Here is a 24,920-nt window from a genome sequence, read left to right on the forward strand (position 1 = left end):
GCTGTACTTGAAATACATCCTATAGGAGAGATGTGTCATAGCTCAGGGTTAATAGCCATCCCCTTACTGCTTAGCTGAAAACATATCATAGCGAAATTAGAAACTAACCATTTCATATGTCCATACTCCGTAGCAGCCAGTTGCACAGTGTTGTTTGGATCATTGTCTGTGGATATACAGTAATTGCTGTTTGGCACTCTGCATTAGTCAGTGAGTGTGTGTGAAAAAGTGCTCCTGTCCTTCAAGAAAAATGAGAACAGATTTAAATAAAAAAAAAGGCATCACAAGCAGACAAAACCTTTTCCAGATCTGTATATAAAAGTTATCTGTAGTAACTGTCTAAGCTAGACCCAAATAAAACTTACATACATTTTATTTTAAAAGTGCTTACCATACACCTCCATATAAAATCCCATGTAGTAACATGAAATTTAAATAGTAAAGTGCAGGTTAGAATAGTTACTTTGAGCCTACTGCAGTGTAATTGTTAATTAGGTAGTATTTTCATGCCATTTATAATTAGAAGTTCTGTAGCACTTTCCACTGGAAGATCCCAAAACATTTGAATAGATTTTAAGGTGAAGAAAGGATTTGATGAACATGAATTAATTCTAGCACCGCCCAGTGAAGTAGGATCTGCATCTTACAGATGTGGGTGTGAAGGAGAGAAATGAGGCAGAGGCCAAACGCTTTGCTTTAGGCCACAAAGGAAGCCTGTGGCAGAGCTGGGAGTAGAAACTAGGTTTTCTAGGCACAAGTAATCCTATGTAGATACCAGGTAAGTCTGGTGCTTGAATATTGATTGTGCTCGGTAACTTTAACATTACCTCCTAAGTCAAATCATAAGTAGAGATAGTATTTATAGGAATAAGGGAGAACCTGCTTAGATATGTGCTTTACCATCTTCTTGTACCCACAACAATTTAAGTGCAATCCTGTGTGCACTCTAAAAGTAAAATATCAACATTTCTTTGTCAGTTATATGATCTTGGAGCCCAAATGTCTGTGTACATTTCACTGCTTTTGGGGCTAATGGCACCTCCTGGGTTGCCCTTGCATTATCCCCACATAAATGCAGGGTTTACTATAACATTTTTACCACAGTGTTAAAATAATTTCTTTCTTGGACACTTAATGATTGTGCCTTGATGATTTCCCTGGGTAAACTATGTTATTGCCTTATTGACCTCATGCGTGCAAATTCTGAAGTCTAGTTGGATTTTTTTCTCTTTTCTACTTTTGGATTGTTCTTTCAATCTTGCCACTTGTTAACTACTCTGAATAATTCTCCCACATTTATATTTCTGTAATATCATATCTCTGCTTTGCAGTCTGTTCCCCAAACTATATGTATCCAATTTCTTCAGCCTCTTCATGAAGGCATATCTTCTGTTCCTCATCACTTCTGTTGCCCTGCTTTGGAGGGACTGGTTAACCAATCCTCTTTCTGTAATGAGAAGCCTATAAGTGAGCAAAGTGCTCCAGATGTCACTTTTCTAAAGATGGTTAAAATAATCACCTTCTTAGTTTTATCAGTGATACCCAGATTAGTGTTTGCTCTTTATGCAACATCATTTTAGCATGTGCTCATGTTTAATGTATTTGCTGTCCTCTTCAAACCCTTCTCTGCATTACTGCTCTATAATCAACATTTTGCTGTTTTGTCCTTTACATGGATTAAAATATATTACCTTGAATTTTTTATTAAAACTTCCTCCTGTTCATCTCAGTCCATATTTTTCTAAATTCTTTAGGTACTTCTAGTCTTTAACTTGTGTGTGTGTTTTTTAATAGCATCTGTATTTATTTTGATTTAACACAGTTCATTGAGATCTGATTCAATTAAAAACTAAGTGTGCGGATTGAAGTAGAAACCATGGAAAATTGATTTGTCATGGCTTCTGTTGTACACAGGTGTTATTGAATTCTGGACCTTCAGTTAAGAAGTTGGTTAATAATTGTGAAACAAATAAAAATATTTGTATTATTGTAGTGTCTACAAGGCGCCTTCGAGCTCACAAGAACAGAACTGGCAGGGAGACCACATGATGTTCATATCTTCTTAATCCTGTCAAATCAAGCAGCATTGTTTTGTTGGTGGTTTTAACTAGGGCTGTCAATTAATCACAGTTAACTCGCGATTAATCACGATTAATTTTTTTTTAGTTAATCATACTGTTAAACAATAGAATGCCAATTAAAATTTATTAAATATTTTTGGATGTTTGTTTACATATATCAGTTTCAATTACAACACAGAGTACAAACTGTACAGTGCTCACTTTATATTTTTGATTACAAATATTTGCACTGTAAAAATGATAAACAAAATAAATAGTATTTTTTAATTCACCTCAAACAAGTACTCTAGTGCAATCTCTTTATCATGAAAGTGCAACTTACAAATGTAGTTTTTTATTACATATTGCATTCAAAACCAAAACAATGTAAAACTTTAGAGCCTACAAGTCCACTCAGTTCTCCTACATGTTCAGCCAGTCGCTAAGAGAAACCAGTTTGTTTACATTTACAAGAGATAATGCTGCCCGCTTCTTAATTACAATGTCACCTGAAAGTGAGAACAGGCATTCACATGGCACTGTTGTAGCTGGCATTGCAAGATATTTACATGCCAGGTGCACTAAAGGTTCGTATGCTTCTTCATGCTTCAGCCATCGTTCCAGAGGACATACTTCCATGCTGATGACACTTGTTTTAAAAAAAACAATGCATTAATTAAATTTGTAACTGAACTCCTTGGGGGGAGAGTTGTGTTTCTCCTGCTCTGTTTTATCCGCATTCTGCCATATATTTCATGTTATAGCAGTCTCGGATGATGATCCAGCATATGTTCATTTTAAGAATACTTTCATTGCAAATTTGACAAAATGCAAAAGAAAGCTACAGCACTCAACCCAAGGTTTAAGAATCTGAAGTGCCTTCCAAAATCTGAGAGGGACGAGATGTGGAGCATGCTTTCAGAAGTCTTCAGAACAACACTCTTATGTGGAAACTACAGAACCCGAACCACCAAAAAGAAAATAAACCTTCTGCTGGTGGCATCTGACTCATGATGATGAAAATGAACATGCACTGCTTTGGATCATTATCGAGCAGAACTCATCATCAGCATGGACGCATGTCCTCTGGAATGGTGGTTGAAGCATGAAGGGACGTGAATATTTAGCGCATCTGGCATGTAAATATCTTGCAACACCGGCTACAACAGTACCATGCAAATGCCTGTTCTCACTTTCAGATGACATTATAAACAAGAAGCAGGCAGAATTATCTCCAGCAAATGTAAACAAACTTGTTTGAGCGATTGGCTGAACAAGAAGTAGGACTGATTGGACTTGTAGGTGCTAAAGTTTTACATTGTTTTATTTTTGAATTCAAGTTTCTTTTGTACACTATTCTACATTTGTAAGTTCAACTTTCATGATCAAGAGATTGCATTACAATACTTGTATTAGATGCATTGAAAAATACAATTTCTTTTGTTTTTACAGTGCAAATATTTGTAATAAAAAATAAATATAAAGTGAGCACTGTACACTTTGTATTCTGTAATTGAAATCAATTTTTTTGAAAATATAGAAAACATCCAAAAATATTTAAATAAATGGTATTCTATTATTCTTTAACAGCGCTATTAATCGCATGATTAAAAAAATTAATCACGATTACTTTTTTAATCGCTTGACAGCCCTAGTTTTAACACCGTGGGTAGGATTTTCTTTACCCCACTCAAGGTGCCCTCCAGTCCTCAGGGCTGCAATAATGAAGCTTCCAAAACCATCATGGAGGCATTTTGTTTGGGCCTGTCAACAAACTTGAGCTTTTAAAGGGCTTCAGTAACATCCAGCTGTAATATTTACAGTTGCAAAAGCTGTGATTTGCATTTTCATAATTTTAACTCAGCCTGCCAAAACTGTCATTAAAATCTGTACAGCCGCCCTTTATCATGATGACTGACAGTGAAAAGACAAATTATCTTAGTCACCTGTCAAAAGTTTTCCTGCCCATGGGCAAATAGGAGTTTGCACACTGTATTAACTGCACTTGGTATTTTTTTGTAACTAAATATTGACAAGGGTGTTTGTTATAAGATGTTATTTTATAGCCCCAGGATTAAATTCCCTTTAATCTGAAACATAGCCTCTGCCTTAGAGGAAATAATTGATATTTGATTTCTTCCCCACCCCCTCCTCTAGCATGAATTTAGAAACTTTAGAGATGCACTACTTTAACCCTCCAGGCATCGTGTCATGATTGCCCTTTCTAGTTGAAAAAAAGTCAGGGTGCAGCTTTACTTGGGACTTATTCGTGCTCCTTCTGACCTGGCTGGAACGGTCACTAGCCACTTTACCCTGGGGTTTAGCAGAACGTCACAGCATTACTCTCAGACCTTTCTAGTTCAGGAGTGGGAGATTGAGCTAAATCTTGAATTCAGGTCCCTTGCACACTGTAACGTTGCAGTAGCACTAGACACATGAGCTAGCTGTTTTTATAGGTTTAAGATGCTTTATTGTGATCTTATAACAAAGAGGCTTATGTTTACATGAAATTGTATGAACTACTAGTATGTAAATGAAGATTGATCTGACATAATAAAAACATGCTGAGAGTCCTGAAGCGGGTATTACTTTCCATGTGGATACCAAGCAACTTTGAAAAGAGTGGAGAGGGGGAAATTGTGAAGAGAGAGAGAAATCTTATAGCCATAACTTTTAGGGTTTTTTTAGTAAACTTATGACTTTCCTTCCCTAACAGATTAAAGAGGCAGCTGATATTATTCAGAAGTTGCATCTGATTGCACAGGAGTTACCTTTTGACAGGTAAAATCCAATTCAAACATTTTAAATAATATTTGGAAGAGCTATAACTTTATTGTGTAACTTCAGTTTTTTTCTTGGTGCCTGGCGTCAGCTGATTTCTTTAGTAGTTTTTGACATGATGAGTGTATTTGAGTATTTAGGTTCACCTTTGAACTTACACCTCAAAGTACTCGATACATTTTGCTGGAAAAAACCTAATTTGAGTGTACTTATTTCCTTGTAAATTGTATACTAATTTATTATAGATTTCTTACAGATAAAGCTTGAAATATCATTGTCTTCCTGCTCCATACGTTGTTAAACCCTAACTATAATTGACAGCAAAAGTGTTCAATTAACATGTTAATACTTGTTTGAATTTTTGTGTGTGTGTGGGTTTTGATTAATAGGACGTTTTTTGATTTAACAGGTTTTCTGAAGTAAAATCAAAAATAGCAAGTAAGTTTCCTCCCCCATTCAACCAATTTTGCTCAATCTTAACTTGTGTTGCTTGGTTCTTTAATCTGCTTTTATTGACAACATTCAACTCTTTGTCAAAAAGTTCCTTGCAAAGCCTGATGGATATTTTTTTCTTTTCAGGTAAGTACCATGATTTAGAGTTGCAACTGATTCAGGAGTTTACCAATGCACAGAGAAGGGGGGAAATCTCCAGGATGCGAGAAGTAGCAGCTGTTTTACTTCACTTCAAGGTAAAGACTGAGTTTTTAACTCTAAAAGCACATGCTGCATTAAGTACCTGTTGTGAATGAATACAGTAATGAAGCTGGTCTAGACTTCTGAAGAAAATGGGTCTGAGAAAGTTCATCCTTTTGATAAATCTTCTATTAAAACTAAGCAGACCGTTTTCCATAATTGCTGCATTTTCTTTATTGAATTGTCTGTATTTAATGATATTTCACATACTGTAAGCATAGAAAACATATTAATTCCCATTTTTTCCCATCCCACAGGGCTATTCCCACTGTGTTGATGTATACATAAAACAATGTCAAGAGGTAACGTGTTTTAAAACCAGATATACCTTTATATTTGGGTCAATTATTTGTGCATGCATTTTATTATTATTGATATCTATTGGTTTGGAGATCTTACGTTGTAATTGTGCCTTTAATCTCTAGGGAGCTTACTTGAGGAATGATATATTTGAAGATACAGCCATCCTCTGTCAGCGAGTGAACAAACAAGTTGGAGATATCTTTAGTAGTCCAGAGACTGTATTGGCCAAACTTATTCAAAATATATTTGAAGTCAAACTTCAGGTATTTAAAATTTGGCGTATTAAAGTTGGTTGTTAAGAATGAATAAGAAGATTCCTTAAGTACTTCTAGTAACAAAATCCCAAAGAATCTATATTGTTTGTAATATTTTGAGTAACCTTAATCATGGAAAAATCACATTTAACTGCTCTTTAAAAATTCCAACAAAAACTATCAATTAAGGATGTTAAAGTAGCTGTTTGTGTACTATAAGCACAATGTAAGCAAGAATACATAAAATACAAATATACGCAGACTTAAACTGGAAGAATAGATGTATTCACTAATTATTCTGATTGTCATTCAATGTCAGGCACATACTTGGTTTATCTCTGCAGCCCCAGCATCAAAAATTTGGGAAAATAAAAATTTATGTTTAGTAAATATCTTTAATCCTTTCACTCTTGGAGTCAGATTTCCAGTGTGAGGCTAGCATTGAATATGCTAAAATAATGTATGCCAAGGAATAGGGTCCCACAGCTAATACTTGCTGTAGCTGAAAATGACAGTCCCTCATTCTGCAAATACTTATATACGTGAGTAAAGTCAGTGTGACTACTCACATGTGTAAAGCTACTTCTCTGTAGGTGTGGAAGATCTTGTTCTTCCTATCTAGAACAATATTGTTAGAGCCTAATCATAAAATTGAAGCTTCCTTAGATTTAATTCTTGGGCTTTCTTTGAAGGAGGAGTGATCTGTTTACTTACATGATTGTAAGTGGATCTAAATTATTCACTTGTTCATCAGTTGTGTTCATTTACTCTGTTTGTGTACTAAGAAGGCATGTAGACTGCCAGTCTTTTTGCTTTGAAAATCAGATGCTTTGGCTCTTATATCTTATAAACAGCAGACATCTTGCATTTCCAAACTAGTTTCCTTAAACTAAACACGTTTATCTAAAACCCTGGAGTTAAATGTAAGGTATCTGTAAATTGAGATAAAAAGTAAATATGTATGACTGTGTTACATAAGATGCGGTACTTTCTTGAGGGTTTATTGTTAAGGCTAAGTTTTAGTCAGGGGTATTTTTAGTAAAAGTCATGGACAGGTCACTAGCAGTAAACAAAAAAATCACTGCCCATGACCAGTCCATGACTTTTACTAAAAATACCCCTGACTAAAACTGGGGGAGGAGGGGGGTGCATGGGTGCTGGGGAGTGGAGGGGGGTGCAGGTGCTCAGGGGAGGGGATGAGGGTTTGGTGAGGCTGGGGCAGGCTCCCTACCCAGCTCCTGGGAAGCGGCGACCCTAGCTCCACATGCTGCCTCTGCTCTGCCCCAAGCCCCAGTTTTGCAGCTCCCATTTCCTGGGAACCACGGCCAATGGGAGCTGCAGGGGTGGTGCCTGGCTGCCAGCAGAGGTAGTATGGGGAGCTGAGGGGGAAGCCCCCCCCCACCAGGTAAGCACTGCCCCGCACCCCAATACCAAGCCCTGACAACCCCCCCCCCCAAACTCCTGGGGAGGGGCGAGGGGGAGCCTGAGATTGCCCCAGCTGCTGCTGGGGCACCTGGCCCAGGGGCAGCCAGAGCTGTTCAGGCGGCTCCTGGGCCAGCCTCACCGGGCTGCTGCAGAAGTCACGGAGGTCATGGAAAGTCACAGAATCCGTGACTTTCCATGACCTCCAAGACAAACATGGAGCCTTACATATTGTAGATAATATGAAATGTTGATTTTTCTTATTCCATTAACTGAGATTATGCCTCCATTTTATAGAGTAATGTAAAGGATCAGTTAGAAGAACACAGGAAGTCAGATGCAGAACAGTATCTTAAGAATCTTTATGAGCTGTATACAAGGTAGCTATCATTTGATTATCAACATTTTGTTGTGTAAGTAGCATCTTGTGAAAGGTTCATTTGTTGTTAAGAGGTGGGAAGAAAGGACAAAAATTCCAACTTCCTCTAAAAATTGGACGACTACTTTGCTGCCCATCTGCCTTGACAGTTTTCCTTTTTAAATTGTGTGACCTTTTAGAAAACAGCTGTTGTACTTTTAAAGAAAGTATCTAGATTTTTGAGGAATCCAGAGACTGACATTATTATTAGCAAAGTATATAACACCCTACTCTTGTAATATGAAAAGTGTAATTAACAATTTGACTGCACTTGTACCATATGTAGAAAGCTGTAAGAAAGTTGTGAATTTTGGGAGGGGTGGGGGTGTCCAAAAGTTGTGGCCACAATTTGTGGAAGTTGTGGTTTGGGGTGCAGCTGTGTGCGTGGCTGGGGTTACAAGACCAAAACTCTTGCTTTGTAACTGACTAGATGTTGAGTTGGAAGCACACCCTCCACAAGGAGCTGGATACCTCCCCATTCCTCCAATCCCCAGGGTGGGGTAAAGGGGCTCAAGCCCCTGCACCCTAGAGCTGGCCCTAACTCAGAAACCCCTAGAGATGCTGTGGGTGGTTGGCACTGCTGGGCCTCCCCGTCCCAGCCCCGCACCCTGCAGGAAGCATAAGCTCCTGCCTGGCGCCACTCACTGGGTCCTCCCCAAGTGTGTCCCCCAATGCATTCCAGCAGCTGAGGAAGGCAAAATCCTTGAGGTCACACAGGAGACATGGCTGGTCAGCAGACCCAGCCCACTCCACTTGGCAGAAGTGAAACTTGGCAGCACCAGTGCTGGTGGGGCTGAGTGCAGGTGGTAGCACTTGATGCAAAGGGGAGGCAGCAAGCGGGATGAGCCCCCAGGATTGTGCAGCCCTCATCCGCACAGGTCCCAGGCCCCACTGTCCTTCTCATCCACTTCCCCCATGTCATGATGGAGCGGGGTGGATGGGCCAAATCTGAGTAAGTGGCATTGCAAAAAAGTTGTGGTGAGTGTTGCAAGATGCAGTTTCCACAACAAAATCACAGCCGGCCATTTTCTTATAGCATTACATATGTGCATAAATTATACAGAGTTCTTTGTCATTTAAATTTGGTAGTGCTCAGATATCCCAGTCAGGATTGGGACCTCATTGTTCTAGGTGCGTTGCAAACATGTAATACTGTAATTCATACAAATGCAACATTTTTTTTCTCTGTTTCCTTTGCATAAAGAACTACTAATCTTTCAAGCAAATTGATGGAGTTTAACTTGGGTACTGATAAGCAGACTTTCTTGTCTAAGCTTATCAAATCCATTTTCATTTCCTACTTGGAGAATTACATTGAGGTGGAAATTGGTTATTTGAAAAGTAGGAGCGCTATGATTCTGCAACGCTATTATGATTCCAAAAACCACCAGAAGAGGTCCATTGGCACTGGAGGGTGAGTTTCTTTTTAAAGAGGAGAAAATATAATAAAGGGCAAAAATATAGTGAACATCACTTAAACTGTACATTGATCATCTGCATAAAAGCTGGCTTCCAAAACCATCGTTATTTTCTGTATTACTTGTGCTGTCACATTATATTACCATATACTAAAAGGTTTGTTCCCCTGGATACAAAGGAAATGCTAGATAAATCCATTATATAGTCGCATGAAATTAAACTAAATGTTTTGAGCAAGTAAGTTGAAACTTAAACCTTAGTGTCTAGCAGATCTTTCTTCATCAAATATAATATTTTTATCTAATATCTTTCTCAGGCTTAGTGTGAGTCTTATTACTGTAATAAGGCTAAAGACTGACCCACCCTGAAACAAATTGGCGTCACACTATCACTTGTGCAACAGTCTACTACTAGAAATTGGATAGGAGTAGTTATCATACAGTGAAGAACCTAAGGTGATCAAATTGAACAGACTCAAAGTGGGATCTTTGAAGTGTAGACTCTGTGCACAGCTGAAAGTGTGTTAGCAGTTATGCATTCTTTCCTTTTGTTTATGAAGGAATCAGGTTTTTTTTAATGTGTATGTTTTAAGACAGTTTTGTAAAATCCCACTCATCTGGGGCAAATAGGAAGCTTTTGATCTAAGTTTTCTCTTTAGTTGTTTGCCCTCGTGGCTGCAAAAGCAAACGGAATGTACCTAATACTTCAGTTGCCAGGCGGTGAATGCAGCGGCTGTAGTTACACTGTTGGCCTGAAGGAGAGCTCCAATAGGCCCTGCTGGATCCTTCAGCCTCCCTCTCTTCTGAGTGCATAGAGGGAAGGGGATTGAAGACCAGCAGTTGTAATGCCCCCTCCCCAGGTCATGTCTGTTCCCTCCTTTATCCCTGCTGGCTGGAGCAGGAATTGGAGTCGTCCTGCTGTTCTGCCCTGTATTCTTCTGCCCAGCTCTGGCGGTCCCGTGCTGAGACAAAAGAAAGGGAGGAGAAGAGAGTGAGTTCCATAAAATCCTTCAAAGAATCCAGCAGCAGAGAGGGCTAGAGCTGAGCTCTTGGTTCTCCTCCTCAGCAACAACCACACGCTTAGACATTGAGGGTCTGTAGCACCGAATGTGCATAGCCACATTGTACAGCTTTATTTCAGGCATCTAAAAGCTCCACAGGGTTATTACTGATCTGGTGTAGCTAGGGTGACCAGACAGCAAGTGTGAAAAATCGGGACATGGGGTAGGGGGTAATAGGAGCCTATATAAGAAAAAGACCCAAAAATCGGGACTGTCCCTATAAAATCGGGACATCTGGTCACCCTAGGTGTAGCCAGGTTAATCATGGACGACCCTGTGGCTGCTACCAGTCTGTGCCCAGGCATTGTCCCCTCCTGGTCTCCAGTCTGATCTTCAGGGCTCAGTATGCAGGGATTTTATCTCCAATGTGGGCTATATGACCAGAAAGTGCCACCCGGTGGTGACCAATGATGACTTCAGTCCTCTTAAGCTCAGTTCTCAAATAACACATCCCTATTACTAGAGCCCCGCAAATCTGCGGACATCCTCTTTATATCCACAGACCATGTTTGCAGATCGTTGATCGGCTGCGGATACAAATTTTGTATCTGCGAGGGCTCGATGTGTTGCTGATCAAATCAAACCATCTTATCCCAATAGTCCTCTTCGGGAACTGGGAAACTGTGGTGCTGCAAGTGGAGCAGCTAGGGGCAGGGGAGAGGTGCCTGCCATCAGGAGAATGCTTGAAACTTAGCTGCGGGAGAGATGCTGAGGCTGCTGAATCTTTGAAGAGCTGTTGTTGAGGTGTAATGGATTTGGTGGGTCACCAGAAGAGAACTGATTTGGGGGAAGGGAAGAAAGAGAAAAATAATGCCTTGGCAGGAAGAGATCTGATGTTGCAGGGGAGAGAATAAACAGACTGAGATGACTGGAGTGCTGGCTGAATTGGGGGGGAGTGTGCATGGAGGTGAGTCTGAGCATGTGAGACTGAGCCAGGGCTACCTATTGAGTGAATGTTTGGGTGGTGTCATTGTCAGGTGTGTAAGAGACAGAAAAACTGGTGAGAAGAGAGTCCAATGGGAGTTGTGTGTGTGAAGTGAGAGTCTCGGGGGGCGGAGGGGCTAAACTCCCACAACAGGATATAAATATACACCATTGAATTCACTGGGAACTACTTGTGTTATGCAGTGGGGAGTACCTAGTCCCCAGGGTGTGGAGGGGCATGGCAGAGTAGTGTGGGTGTGGTCGTGGTTGTGGGACTTGAAGAGTGGGTTGTGCATGCAAACATGTTTGGTAAGGTCAGTAGGTTTTTGTCTGCTTTAGTAAGTTTTTTTTTTTTTTACCACTTTGCAAGGTTTTATTTGTTTTTAAGTTTTATTCAAAATATAGATGTGCACCTATTAAGTTATGTTTTAGGCTTCTGTTTACCATGTTAACTATTATAATATTCCCAATGTATTGTTAATCGTGAACATTAAAATTTCCACTCAGTGAGATTACCCTCTGGTGTATTGAATTCTAGTATTCAAGATCTCAAAGAGAGAATAAGACAACGTACAAACTTGCCATTGGGCCCAAGTATTGATACCCATGGAGAAACCTTCCTCTCCCAAGAAGTGGTGGTTAACCTTTTACAAGAAACCAAGCAAGCTTTTGAAAGATGTCATAGAGTAAGTCTGCTTTCTGTGACTTCTATAAGTAGATATAATTTGAATGGTACACAAAAACAAAATTGAGCTAGAAGAAGCAACTGTTTACACCCTCAATTTTAAGAACACGTCTTGTTTTACCATTAGTTGAAGTCTAATAGGAGATGAGTGGACTTGGTGCTGAGGCGAGGACTTGAGTCTCCATTTAATGAAATGAATTACCTTTTTAAAATCAGGGTCATGGTGCGGTAGCGTAAGACAGTGTTTATAGACTTTTTGTTTAACAAAAGTGAGTTACAGAAAACTTATGACCATTTGTTTTAAAAACACTATTTATAACCAATTGGAATAAAAATAGCTTTTTACATGTTTTTTGTTTCTAAACCAGTCCTTATAATTGATTAGCATTTGGTATAACAACTTTGATATGTTGTACAAATGTCACAGAGTTTAAAACAAGAAGTTACAAAAATAAGATTAATTTAGGTAAGATAATTTCCCTACAAACATTCAACTGCCACATGTATCAATCTTCTATTATTAATTAATACTACTGTTGAGAGGCTGCGGGGAATAATCTTTGCTGTTGCATTGTTTACCTTCTATTAATCCTTTACTGTTTTCAAATGTTTGTGCCTAATACAAAATAGAATTTTTACTATTAATATAAATCACAGGTTTTTCTGTGGCTCATTGGCTGTGTGAGTGTAGTGCTTTAAAGGTTTAATAAGAACCTTAGATTTAATTACAAACTTTAACTTAGAGAAGCTAAAACCATGTTTTGCAAATACTTATCTATTTATAAGAATTATCCTTAAAATGAACAAAACAGAACTCCAAATATTTTGCTGATCCGTCTCAGTGTGTTAATAGCTTTTAATATATTAGATATTGAGAGGATACAATGTAACCATGGTTATAGCAGAAATAGATACAACACTGGTTAATATTCACATAACAGCCGATTTAGCATTGAGAATGTCAAAGTGACGGCATGATGCATAGACAAATTAGTCATTTTATCATTATAGTGGTCATTGGTAAAAACTGCTGTAGTTCTAACTCAGTTCTAACTTCTGTTCTAACCTTCCTTTTCAGTTGTGCATAATTTTTTTTTTTTTTTTTCCAAACACGTTCCTTTTGGGATGAAATTTTTCAAGTTTGGTCTCAGCCCAAGATTGAGTTGTTTGTAAAGTTAGAGTAACATAAATTCAGGTATTTCTGCATGCATGAATAAATGTTGCACTTTCATAACCAAAACAGATGAAACTAGAAACTTTAAAGCACAATTTATCAGGGAGACATAAAATAAAAACTTCTAAAGGTAAAGAATATTCGAAATTAGTAACTTCATGGGAATGCGTTTGAAGAATTAGAATGTGTAATTTTTATTTTATTTATTTGGACATCTAAACTAAGCATACATTTGACTCCAAATGCCAGTGGTCCAAATCTCCTGTGCTGCAAAGGTCGATAGTCCTACTTTTGCAGATATTCTAAACTACAAAGGACCAAAGTCCAGTTGCTGTTCAGAGAACTTTAAGAGCCACCTTTTTTAAGTTCTAAAAGCCCAAATAGTGTTGGGTTTTTTTTGTTTCGTTTTTTATGAAAAAGAAAAGGCAGAGCATCGGATTTTGCTATATAAATATCTAGGACAAGATTTTAGAATTATGTGCATATAAAAATGTACTCACACATGCAGTTACTGAAACTGTATTTGTGCGCATGATAACTGACCATGCAAAAGAGGAGTTAGAGGTGTACTGTTACCCTGACACTGCATACAGTCATAGTAACTATGTATCAATTATTCAAACATGCAACTCTAAAAAATCTGAGCACAACTGCCTACTCAAACGTATGCATGAAAATGTCAACATGTGATGATTGTCTATAGTCCTATATTATATATTGATCTATAGGGGCAGATCCTCCGCCTGAGTAAACAGTCTCACTTTATTGACTTCAATGGAACTATAACAGTTGACACCGCCTGAGGATCTGTTTTATTATTTTGAAAGTGCGCTGTAATTTTAAGTCTTCTGCGATCACTGTTTATATATTTTTAAAAAGCATGTGCAAAGGACTGTCTACACATGAAGTTATTCACGAATAGCTCTGTACGTGGTCACGTTGTTATTCTGGAATAAGTGTGTCCACATATGGAGTTATTCTGAAATGTCTTGTGTGCTTTAAATTCACATCCTAACCTAATTCAAATAAAACTTCCGAGTGTAGACAACAAGTTCTAACACTAAGTATCAAAATATTTGTTGTTCTGTTTTAAAGCTCTCTGATCATTCTGATTTACCGAAGAATGCATTCAGAATTTTTTCTATGCTTGTGGAGTTTTTGTGTATTGAGCATATTGATTATGCCTTGGAAACTGGACTTGCTGGTAAGCATAATTCTGTTTTTTGTTTTCTTAAATGTGTGGTATTTCATTATAAAATAGCACATACTAATGTTTCTAATTTCATTGGTCAGTGCATTCAGAGCACTTTATACTCTTCAGTGATTGGCCTTGAGATCTATGCAAGTTAATATTGTGCAAGGTATGTTGATTAAGGGAATTAATTTATCTCATTTATTTGGAAGCCATAAATAAGCTTCTGAAGCACACCTTACATATGGGAAATCAGTACAGATTGAAAGACAATGATTATTCAGAAATATCTGGAGGCTTTATTTCCTGCATCATAAGAATCTGAGTATAATCATTCCCTTCCTACCTCTTTCACCTTCTCCATAAAAAGAGAATAAGGTTTTTATAGAGTGTGTTTATTTAGAGTGTGTGTGGTTTTACATGTATATTTTACATAGAGGAACACTTCTTATATAGAAAACTTTTCTCATTGTATTTACTGTTTTAAAAAACCTCCTTTGTTTGTGTGTGCATATTTTAATATTTTAGGGAAACGTCTCAAAGTAAGATTTTTTTCTGTGCTTCAACTGTTTTGAAGAATAAACTAGATGTGGTTACAGAGTTATAAGTCTTTCGTACAATTTGCTGCCTTTAATTGATAAGCAGAATTCCTGTTAATATTAGTGGGAGTCCATTGAAGTTACCCTTTGTACTATCTGCATACAAGGAATATTGTATATAGACTTTTAGGGTAATGATGAAAAAAAACTCCTGTGATTTAGGCTTGGTCTACATAACAGAATTAGGTCAACATAAGGCAGTTTCTGCTGACCTAATTATGTCAGTGTACATACTACATCCTTGTTCCCCCCGATATAAGTTCCCTATTACACCGACATCATAACTCCACCGCTGCAAGAGCTGTAGGGTTTATGTTGGTGTAGCTAGGATTACTTACCTTGGCAGTTGGCTGTCATTCTTGTCAATTTCATGGCTCCATGCTGGAGCCATGAAATTGACAGGAAAGCTGGGGCGAGTAGCGGGGCTAGCTGTCCCCACTTCCAGCTGGGCTGTACCCGTCCCACTCAGAGCCTGGCTGCCCCCTGGCTCCCAGCCCAGCTGCTGCCCAGGCTCCCTGCTCCCCCTGTGCCTGCCTGGCTCCCCATGGGGAGCCCTGGTGCTGCCCAGCGGCAGGGAACTGAGAGCCAGGGGTGCAGCCGGGCTCCCGGCGGGGAACTACGTGTGGAACTGAGAGCCCAGGCTCTCAGTCCTCCACACTGCCCCTCTTAAGTCGGCGGAAGCGCTCCTGGTGAGGATGTGCACCACTGACAGAGGAGGGTAGTGTGGACATGAACCACTGCGGAGGGTGTAAGTCGCCCTAACATAGGTCGACTTATGTTTCTAGTGTAGACGTGCTCCTAGATGCCTAACTCCTGTTTTCAAAGTGACTGACGTTCTTAGGAGCCTACATCCCATTGATTTTAACTTCAGTACTTTTGAAAATTTTACCCTTATCCTTAGAAAGGACAGTGATACAGATTACATGCACTATATATTTTTTATGATCCTAAATAAATGTTTCCACCTCAGGCATTCCTTCTCCTGACTCTAAAAGTGCAAACCTTTATTTCCTGGATGTTGTACACCAGGCCAATACTATTTTCCACTTGTTTGACAAGCAGTTTAATGATCATCTGATGCCATTAATCAGGTATGTCAGGTGTTCTGTTTTGCATTTCTTCTGTGAATATGTATGGTCATCATTGCTAGAAATTATGAATTTCATTTTTGTTCCTATTAATATAGTTAAATATTTTTATTAAAAGAAATTTGCTTTAAAAATAATTCAAATTATTGATGATGGAAGATGTAGAAAGCTTAGTGTTTATTTAAATCTGACTTCTAATCAGTACATTTGGAAGAGGAGTCTTTTAGTCTATTATGCTGATGTGCAGCAAATGGGCATACACATCAGTCTTGGCTCACTCTTTGGTCCACTGGGGATTGGCAGCAATATGGAAGCAGAGTGCTCAGTCCAGGGGCAACTCCCTCTGAACTACAGCAGAGTGTCGCCCACCTCTGGGTCAGCAAATACAGTTGTGGGGTCTTCTGGTTTTTGAAGTAGCTCCATCCATCAGTCCTTGCTTACAAAGACAGATAACTGCATACAGTCTGGTACTTTCTGGGAGAGAATGGGTGGGGAATCCTGAAGTACTCCTGTGTTCGCTAGCAACCAAAGCAAATAGATTTGATTTGCATTATTTTGACTATGTTATGATTTTTTCCCTATTGTTTTCTAGCTCTTCTCCTAAGTTATCTGAATGTCTTCAGAAGAAAAAGGATATAATAGAGCAAATGGAGATGAAACTGGATGTGGGCATTGATAGGCAAGTGAAGTTTTAAACTTTCCATCAATCACTGCTCTACTTACCATTTTTAACACAAAGAAGTTTTGCCTTAGCTTGTTTTTCCTGCTGGGAAGTAATCATTTAGAATCACAGAATTTATTTCCTTTGAAATCCAGACAGAAAATCAGAGATCACACTGAACTTTTGTCAAGAAAAAACTAATTTTGGGAGGCTGAAATTTTTCCATGCTTGATTTTTTACCTGAAATTAATATTTTTGGGAAGAGTGAGCAAAATCTTTCATCACTTTTGTGTTGAGGGAATGAGATAATTCACAATTTTCCTGTCTCTCTAAAAAACAAACAAACAAAAAAACCCCAAAACACTTCCTGCTTTGGGCTGCGGGGGAAAAGCTCACATACTTGAAATTTTAAAGTATTTAAAGAGCAGTATGTGTGATTAACTGACTTGCTTGAGTGGGACTGTGGTGTAATGCATATCTTGGGAGTCAAGAGAATTGAGTGTAATTCTGGGTTTGACATTGACTTGCTCTGAGACTGAGTGATTCATTTAATCTCCGTCCCTCAGTTACCTCCTATATAAAATGGTGTGATTTTTATGGATGGAAAAAGCATTATAAATGCAAAGTATTATTGTCATTTTGCAGTCGAGAAAACACAAGAAAGAGGTAATGCTTAATGTTAGGGAGCAGAGCCACAATGTAAGTACTCTACTTACAGAGTATGTATATGTTTACTTGTACCAAGGAGATTTGTATTATTCCCATATCTCCAAATGATTTGTTGTTTGACCTTGGACCAGTCGCTTAACCTCTGTGCCTCGGTTTCCCCTTCTTAATGTAAATAATACATCCCCATGGGAATTGAAAATTAATGTCTGTACTGCCTTGAAAAGTGCCATATAAGCATTAATTATTAGGTGTCCACTCCATCCTGAAGGAGCAAAGAACAGAACTGTACAAGAGAAAACAAGCATTGCTCCTTGTATCCTAGCTCTGTTACTGTCTGATCGGTGAGGAAGAGTCTCAAAGTCTGTAAATTGCAAAGGAATTGAGGGGTGGTTTGATAAAAAATATTTGCTGTGGCGATGGAAGGAAAGGAAAAACGGGAGAAAGTACAGAGTTAACAATGGAGATTTTACCCTTTGCTGCTGGAAATGCCGTAGTGGTTTAAACATCAAGTCTGAAATACTTAGACTCTCTGGAGCCACTGGTTCAAACCTAGACAGGATTGCCTGAGCCCTCAGTGTTGGAGTAGATGAATTAAGTTCTGTGTACAATAAATAATCTCTAAAGACTGTGTGGGGATTTTCAAAAGTGCCTAAGTGATGGAGAAGCACAAGTCCAGTTGGAAGTCAGTGGTACTGTGTTCCCAAGTCACCTAGGGTGGGATTTTCACAAGCCCCTATGTGTTGCAGATAACTACATGTTTGTGGTGGCTCTGCAAAAGAGAGACCAGTTTTGAGACAAATCACTTATATAAGAATGTGGTTACTTGCACACCATTTTGTCTACATGAGCACCAAAATACCAGAAAGAACCCCAAGAATAGGTCACGCTGGACTTGGGCACTCTGGTAACAAAGAAAGGTACATTCCCAGGCACTGTTGGTTTCAATATTCTCCAGAATCTGACAATGTCTGATAGCAGACCCTTGAAGGGTATTCACAGTGATGGTTTCTTCCCCGGTAATGATTAGCAGAACTGATTTTAGTCCTTGGGACCATCCTAATGAACTAGCATTGCTGTTATCTATATCCATATAGATTGCCTTACATGCATGTATATTAAAAATGGGAGTTGGAAGAGCAGGGGGATGTAACTCTGATTTCTGTTATTGACTGGGGCAAGGTTGTAGAGTGAAGTACAGCCAGAATGGGAGTCTGAGCTTCATAGGCATGGAAAATAATTAATTTGATTGCCTGTTTTGGGATTAGGTGTATTTTTCCCTCCCTCAAATCATATGGCGCTTTCATAGTCCAAGCAATGTAGCTTCATTTTTGCTGATTACGGTCCCTAGAAAACAGTGAGAGAATCTGTTCTGAACAAATGAGTGTTCCGGGGAGAGTCACTTGGGAGAATGAGCTCTATGTATTGCAGCTGCTTTGCTCTTCAAGCACTCCCTGGATCGGCTTTGGGACTGACTGTAAAATAAACCATTTCTGACTTTAGATAATGTTCAGGAAGGATAACTGCTAGGGGGAAGATGCAAGTAAAATTGCACTGGACCTTTTAAGACAAGTGACCAGATTCTTTCTTGTTGCAAGTGTTTTGTGATGCTGTTTCACTTGAACTGTGTATTATTCTTTATAAAGTTACTGAACTAGGTCTAGAAAGTTCCCTTCAGAGTCTTTCTGGTTTTCCCCAGCAAAGAAGAGTGCCTGGCTATTCTGAAGAGCTGGCTTTAAATGGGTTATGTTTCAATTCAATTCTCCTTTAAAATCAGCTGGCCAGCACATACTGTATTGCATTCCAGGATAAAGAGAACTTTGGAGCAGAGACTTCTCAAAGGCTTCTATCTAACTCTCATGCCCCTACCACCTTCAGAAAATCAGACTTGTCTTGTGTACTAAAATTGTATTGTATAGCAGTTTCAAAAATATTTTTGGTCTTTGCAGTTCATTTTAGCGTGAACGTCTTTTTATATTAAATGGTGAAACTCATTTAATGTTCATGAATTTGTAGAAGCGGTGGATAATGGATTTCTACTTCACTGTGCACTAATCAGTTATATTTTATGTGGGATCACTTCAGAATTTTTAAATGTTAAAACCAAGTAAATGAAAACTTTTATTTTAAAACACATGTATATTTTAACTTTAAAGGACACTGAATTGTATGATTGGTCAGATGAAGCACATCTTGGCTGCAGAACAAAAGAAGACAGATTTTAAACCAGAAGATGAAAACAGTGTTTTGATTCAGTATACTAATGTGAGTAAACAAATAGAGATTTGTCAGTAATAGACAATAGCATTTTGAAGATAATTTGAGCAGTGTTGGCAGTTTGATAGTGTATGTCCAATTACATGTACATCTGATTAACATTCAGGCTTGTTTCACTCTATGCCAAGGATTCTCAAACTCCTTCACAATGTGGATCCTAAACTTGGCGGGAGTAGTCTCAGTTTTGTTGTATAATAGTAGTGGCCAATAGCCCCAGTCAGACTGAATGAGGTGCCGTACAAACACAAACTCCCCTTCCCCCAAAATACCATCTAAATTAACATGGACCAAAACTTAATAGAGAGTTTGTCATGGATCTGCCTTCCCATTTGCAGGTCTTTCCAGTGATAATGGCAACAATTGCTTACCCAGAAAAGTAATATTAGGGCAGTATTTAATGAATTTATGGATGTCTTTCAATGCAATTTTTCTGCTGAAAATGAGGAACGCCAGCAGCAAATGGACAGCTGGTGATCCACAGACCATTATGTGTGAGCCAGTGCTCTATACGTTGCTCATCATTAATCTGAGACTTTGCTTTCCAAATGTTTAAGAGGGGAAGCTTCTCTCTAATCAGTTAACTTACAAGCAATCTTTTTATAGGCCTGTGTCAAAGTATGTGGCTATGTCAGAAAGCAAGTGGAAAAGATTAGAAAGTCTATGGATGGTAAGAATGTGGACACAGTTCTGATGGAGCTTGGAGTCCGTTTTCATCGACTTATTTATGAACATCTACAGCAATATTCCTACAGTTGCATGGGAGGCATGTTAGCCATTTGTGATGTGGCTGAATACAGGAAGTGTGCCAAAGACTTTAAGGTTAGTGTATGTATACTTAATATGTATGGTGTTATAGAGGCATACATAAAATGCCAGGATAGCAAAACAATATTTTTGTTGGAAAATGTCCTCCTTCATGTAGCCACATTTCACATCTTTTGCCTTCTATTCACAACCTACCATAAATTTTAGACTTTAGATTGCCTGAGTACCATGGCAGCAGCTTTAAACATTTAATAAATGATGCCAGCAAGACCGTCTTTTCCGAATAGTCCTCATATCTATCTCCTAAATTCACTTGCTTTGTGTCATGAGCTTACCTGAGTCAGTTGAGCATCTCACAAAGCAAGCTTGTCCTGATTCTATAAATCATAATAGCCACCTGGGATTTAAAATTCCAAAACATAAAAGTCCTTTGGTGGCTTAACCAAATGGTGTAGTCAGAGTTAGGTCCCTGACCAAGCCAGACTTGGTTAAAGCAGGGGAAATCCTTCCTCCTTGTTCCAGCTTCAACCAGAACTGGCCCTTGGAAGAAGCAGTCAGACCATTTTATCTTGCCTGCTGGGCCTTGATTGGCTTCTGTCTGCTTCCAGCCCTTCTAGCTGCTGGAGAACTAATCCTTATTGGTGCTGCAAGCAACTGACCTTGAATGGCCTCTAAACAGTTCTTGTAGGTTCAGACTTGCTGCTTTTTTTCTCACAGACATATTCAGGTGGAGTGGGTCAAGGTGGTGGTGGGGATTTCAACAGGGATTAGCAAATGCCTGCTACACACCAACATGCATTATTTTGAAAGTAATTCAAAAACACACTGAGTGTTTTCATGTGTATGTAGGATTGCACATTGAAATAAGTTAGGAATGTATGCACTGCCAGACAAGACAAGACCTGTGATCCATCTAGTCCAGTACTCTGTCTTCAATAGTAGTCAGAGGCAGGTGCAAGAAACTCTGCATTAGATAGATGTAATATAATCTGCCCTGCATATTAGGTGTCGTCCTAATCCCTTTTAGTTAGAGATTTAAGACCACAGACATCTAAGGATTAGACTCTTGCAAAATTTGTTACCATCCACTATTATAACTCTGGATATTCTTTTTATCCTAAACATCTCATCCCTTTTTGAATTGTGCTAACTTTTTAAACACAACTTCCTGTGGCAATGAGTTCCACAGTTTACTTTCATACAACATGTAAGTAATTTCCTCCTGGATTTGAATTTGCCACATTTAATTTAACTGAACACCCACTCATTCTTGTGTTTGAGACCAAACAGAAGCTCCCAGCCATCTACATATCATTCATTATGTTATATGCTTTTAAAATATTATAAAGCTGGCTCATTTTTATTATTTCCAAACCAAGCTTCTTCAAATAGCAGAAGCACTTGTCCTTAAGGAGAGTTAAGTTCATGGCAATTTTGAAGCTTTAATGAATCAAGGCCATGTCATTTTAGAGCACACAAAAAATCTGAAAAAAATTCTTTGTGCAAACGATTTTTTCATGGTGAGATAACAAAAATAAAACCGAACTTTACCAAAAATAAGAAATAAGTGGGTAACTTCTTCCAGAAAGCTATAATTGCATGTAATTGGGTATTATAAAAATACCACCTCAGTCATAAGTAGTGTAACTGTAATATTGGTGAGTGGTAGTGGTAGTTTGTTGCGGGTGTTTCTTTGAACAATTTTCAAACAATTTTCAAATTCTCTGAATGGTCACATGTCACATTTGTTCTAAAACAAAAGTACCCAAATTCATATACATTTTTAAAAATTAAATCTGGCTTTTGAAAATTGCTTTAGTCTGTTTTTTACAGGAGACACAAATGAGTCTCCTGTGTGGAAAATAGCACTGACATTCTAGATGAACTTTGCAGCAGCTATTTCATTATAAGACTTACACTTACTTCGAGCATTTTTACTGTTTTTTTTTTCCTCTCTTTCAAACAGATTCCATTGGTGTTACAGCTTTTTGACACCCTGCATGCACTCTGCAATCTTTTGGTTGTAGCACCAGATAACTTAAAGCAGGTCTGCTCAGGAGAACAACTTGCTAATCTGGACAAGAACATCCTTCACTCCTTTGTTCAGCTGCGAGCTGATTATAGATCTGCTCGGCTTGCTCGCCACTTCAGCTGAGCGTGCAGACAAACACGTTGTACCATTGCCAGGCCGGGGGTGTTAGAAAGCACAGGGAATAATTTCTTATTAAACAGCAGTTGTAATTTTTGTGGGACAATGACTGTACAGAACAAAACAGCAGCCATATTCAAACCAGAATTTATTTGAAGAACGTGAGCAGATATAATCCTTAATTCATATTCCTTAAACTACAGTTCCCCCAGATATGAATTTCTGCAAAACTACTTGCCACTAATTTTCCATTGGAAAAACGTTGGTGAAGGAAGGCAAGCGATAAATTGAAAGTATTTCAGTCCTCAATCCTGAATTACCTGCTACCATTTGTTAGACTTTAACTACATAGCATAGCGTAGGTAATGGATTACATAGAATAAAACTGTGTAAAAACATTCATCAATTTTAATGAGTTACACTTCAGCACAGCTAATCATAATCAAATTATCTTTGCTGATTGGTGTTTCTAAATCATTTCATTCTTTCAAAATGTTATCCTACACTATACAATTTCTTGCTTTAATTAATTAGCTTTGAATTTCTCTGAGATGTAGGAGTAACAGAAACACTATCCCAAGAAAGATGTAATTTATTCATTGTATAGAACTTTAAGCTAAGCTAAATTGGAGAGGGGTTTTTGTTGTTGTTGTTGGAGCCCACTGGAATGTATCAACTTCGTATGAACTCATGGCACTCTGTTTATTATCTGTCTGATAATGGCACTTTTAATTTTGAATATGTTCCTAAATGAATGCAACCACCTTGTTTTAGATTTCATTACTGTGAGGTGAAGATGCTTGTTGTCGGTTTAACATGGAAACTTGTTTGTTTTTTATTCTGTACATAAACAAATTGAGATTGTAACAGAAGTGAAAGGATGAGATATAGCCCACACATTCGTCTGTAGAAGCGGAAGAATTTGTATTAAATCTAGCCAAAATCCAAAGCTGAAACTTCCTGTCCTAAAGTTAAATTATTTTCAATACCTGAGCAACATAAAATAGTTGAAAGTGCAGAAACTTCTCTTCCCCCTTATATATCTAATGCTGGGGATAACTATTATTGTATGTGTATTTAAACAATAGGAACTTACTCAAGGTGCCTTTGAGATGGATCCATGTTGGGTACAGTAGCTGAAGTGAAGTAATGGGGATGATGAAATATTTGGGGTAATATTTCCCAACAGTTGAAAATTCTGTAGTAAGTGGTGACATTTTAGAGCCAGAGAGCTCCTGTGGAAACCAGAAATGAACTGCATTGTTTCCGTGTTCTAAGTTCCACTCATCACTGTGCGGATCATCTGTAGCGCTCTCTTAATTCTACTCTGCAGGCTTGGCATATTTTCTGCAGAACTTTCTCTCCCTTCTTCAGAATAGGTTTTCCTAAAATCTACTTTGTCTCTCAGTTACAGCTATCCTCTGCCAAATTTTTTAAAACTTCCCAGGCTCAGTCAAAATTGATTTTTTTTTCCCCTTTATTTTATATTGAGCACAGAATTATATTGGTAAACAAGAGAAATCAAGTATGCCAGGTTTTCCTCCAAAGCATTCTGGGAAACTGTGGCTGCTTTGTCCAGATGTATAGCTCTATTCCTTGGCCATGGCAGAATCACAAAGAGTTCTGGATACTGGAGGAGGCACATGCTTGTACTGTTGCCATTTTTAGAAAGCTCTGATGTGAATTCAAATTATACCTCTCTGTTACCTCTGTAACTTAAAGCCAACAATTTTAAGATAGTGGCTTTACTAACCAATATAAAATCTTTGTACAAAAAGTGTCAATTTGTAAACACTTCAGAACAGTAAACAAAACCACTAGGCATCATTTTAAGACTGCAAATTACAGAAGTGCTTCAAAATGTCTTGTGTTGTAAATTTCTTGTTTTGAATTATATTTTAAAATTATATAAAATGTACTCACCAGATTGTTTACTTTAACTGTGGTGTTTTCCATGCATAAGTTCAGTGCAATATTCTCTATTATGTCTATTAAAATAATGATGAGATAACAATAGGTGAATACTTAAACATGTAAACACTCAATAAAAAATATTCCCTCCATATGCCTTTTTCATTCCATTCCATTTCCATATTCTTATCTTTATATGCAATTGTATAAATCCCTTTTATTTAAAAAAAATCAATAAAAGTAATTTTACTGATCACATTTATCGATAGTGTGGGCCTTCCCTTCCCACTTTTAAACAACAAAATAAAAAACATAACACAAACCTTTTATATAAGAGACTATTATTACGATGACATTTACTGTAAAAATAAATTTTGGGTTGGGATGGGGGGGGGAGCTATAATTTTTTATACATTTTG

The 24,920-nt window shown here is 38.2% G+C and overlaps 1 protein-coding gene across 2 annotated transcripts in view; it reads left to right on the plus strand.

Annotated features, from left to right (window-relative positions):
- The window catches only part of EXOC5 (exocyst complex component 5), a 40,525-nt gene extending 15,872 nt beyond the window's left edge, over positions 1-24,653 (plus strand). For both annotated transcript variants that reach the window (XM_008170938.4, XM_008170939.4), the window contains exons 5-18: positions 4,777-4,841; positions 5,251-5,279; positions 5,421-5,530; positions 5,792-5,836; positions 5,960-6,100; positions 7,811-7,893; positions 9,136-9,345; positions 11,873-12,020; positions 14,289-14,397; positions 15,955-16,075; positions 16,665-16,751; positions 19,556-19,664; positions 20,280-20,495; positions 22,408-24,653. In XM_008170938.4, coding sequence (XP_008169160.1) covers positions 4,777-4,841; positions 5,251-5,279; positions 5,421-5,530; positions 5,792-5,836; positions 5,960-6,100; positions 7,811-7,893; positions 9,136-9,345; positions 11,873-12,020; positions 14,289-14,397; positions 15,955-16,075; positions 16,665-16,751; positions 19,556-19,664; positions 20,280-20,495; positions 22,408-22,596 — 1,662 coding nt within the window. In that variant the 3' untranslated portion in view covers positions 22,597-24,653. The remainder of the gene's footprint in view (positions 1-4,776; positions 4,842-5,250; positions 5,280-5,420; positions 5,531-5,791; positions 5,837-5,959; positions 6,101-7,810; positions 7,894-9,135; positions 9,346-11,872; positions 12,021-14,288; positions 14,398-15,954; positions 16,076-16,664; positions 16,752-19,555; positions 19,665-20,279; positions 20,496-22,407) is intronic.
- Positions 24,654-24,920: the final 267 nt, after the last annotated feature.

Source organism: Chrysemys picta, chromosome 4, assembly GCF_011386835.1.
Source record: "Chrysemys picta bellii isolate R12L10 chromosome 4, ASM1138683v2, whole genome shotgun sequence".
NCBI lineage: Eukaryota > Metazoa > Chordata > Testudines > Emydidae > Chrysemys > Chrysemys picta.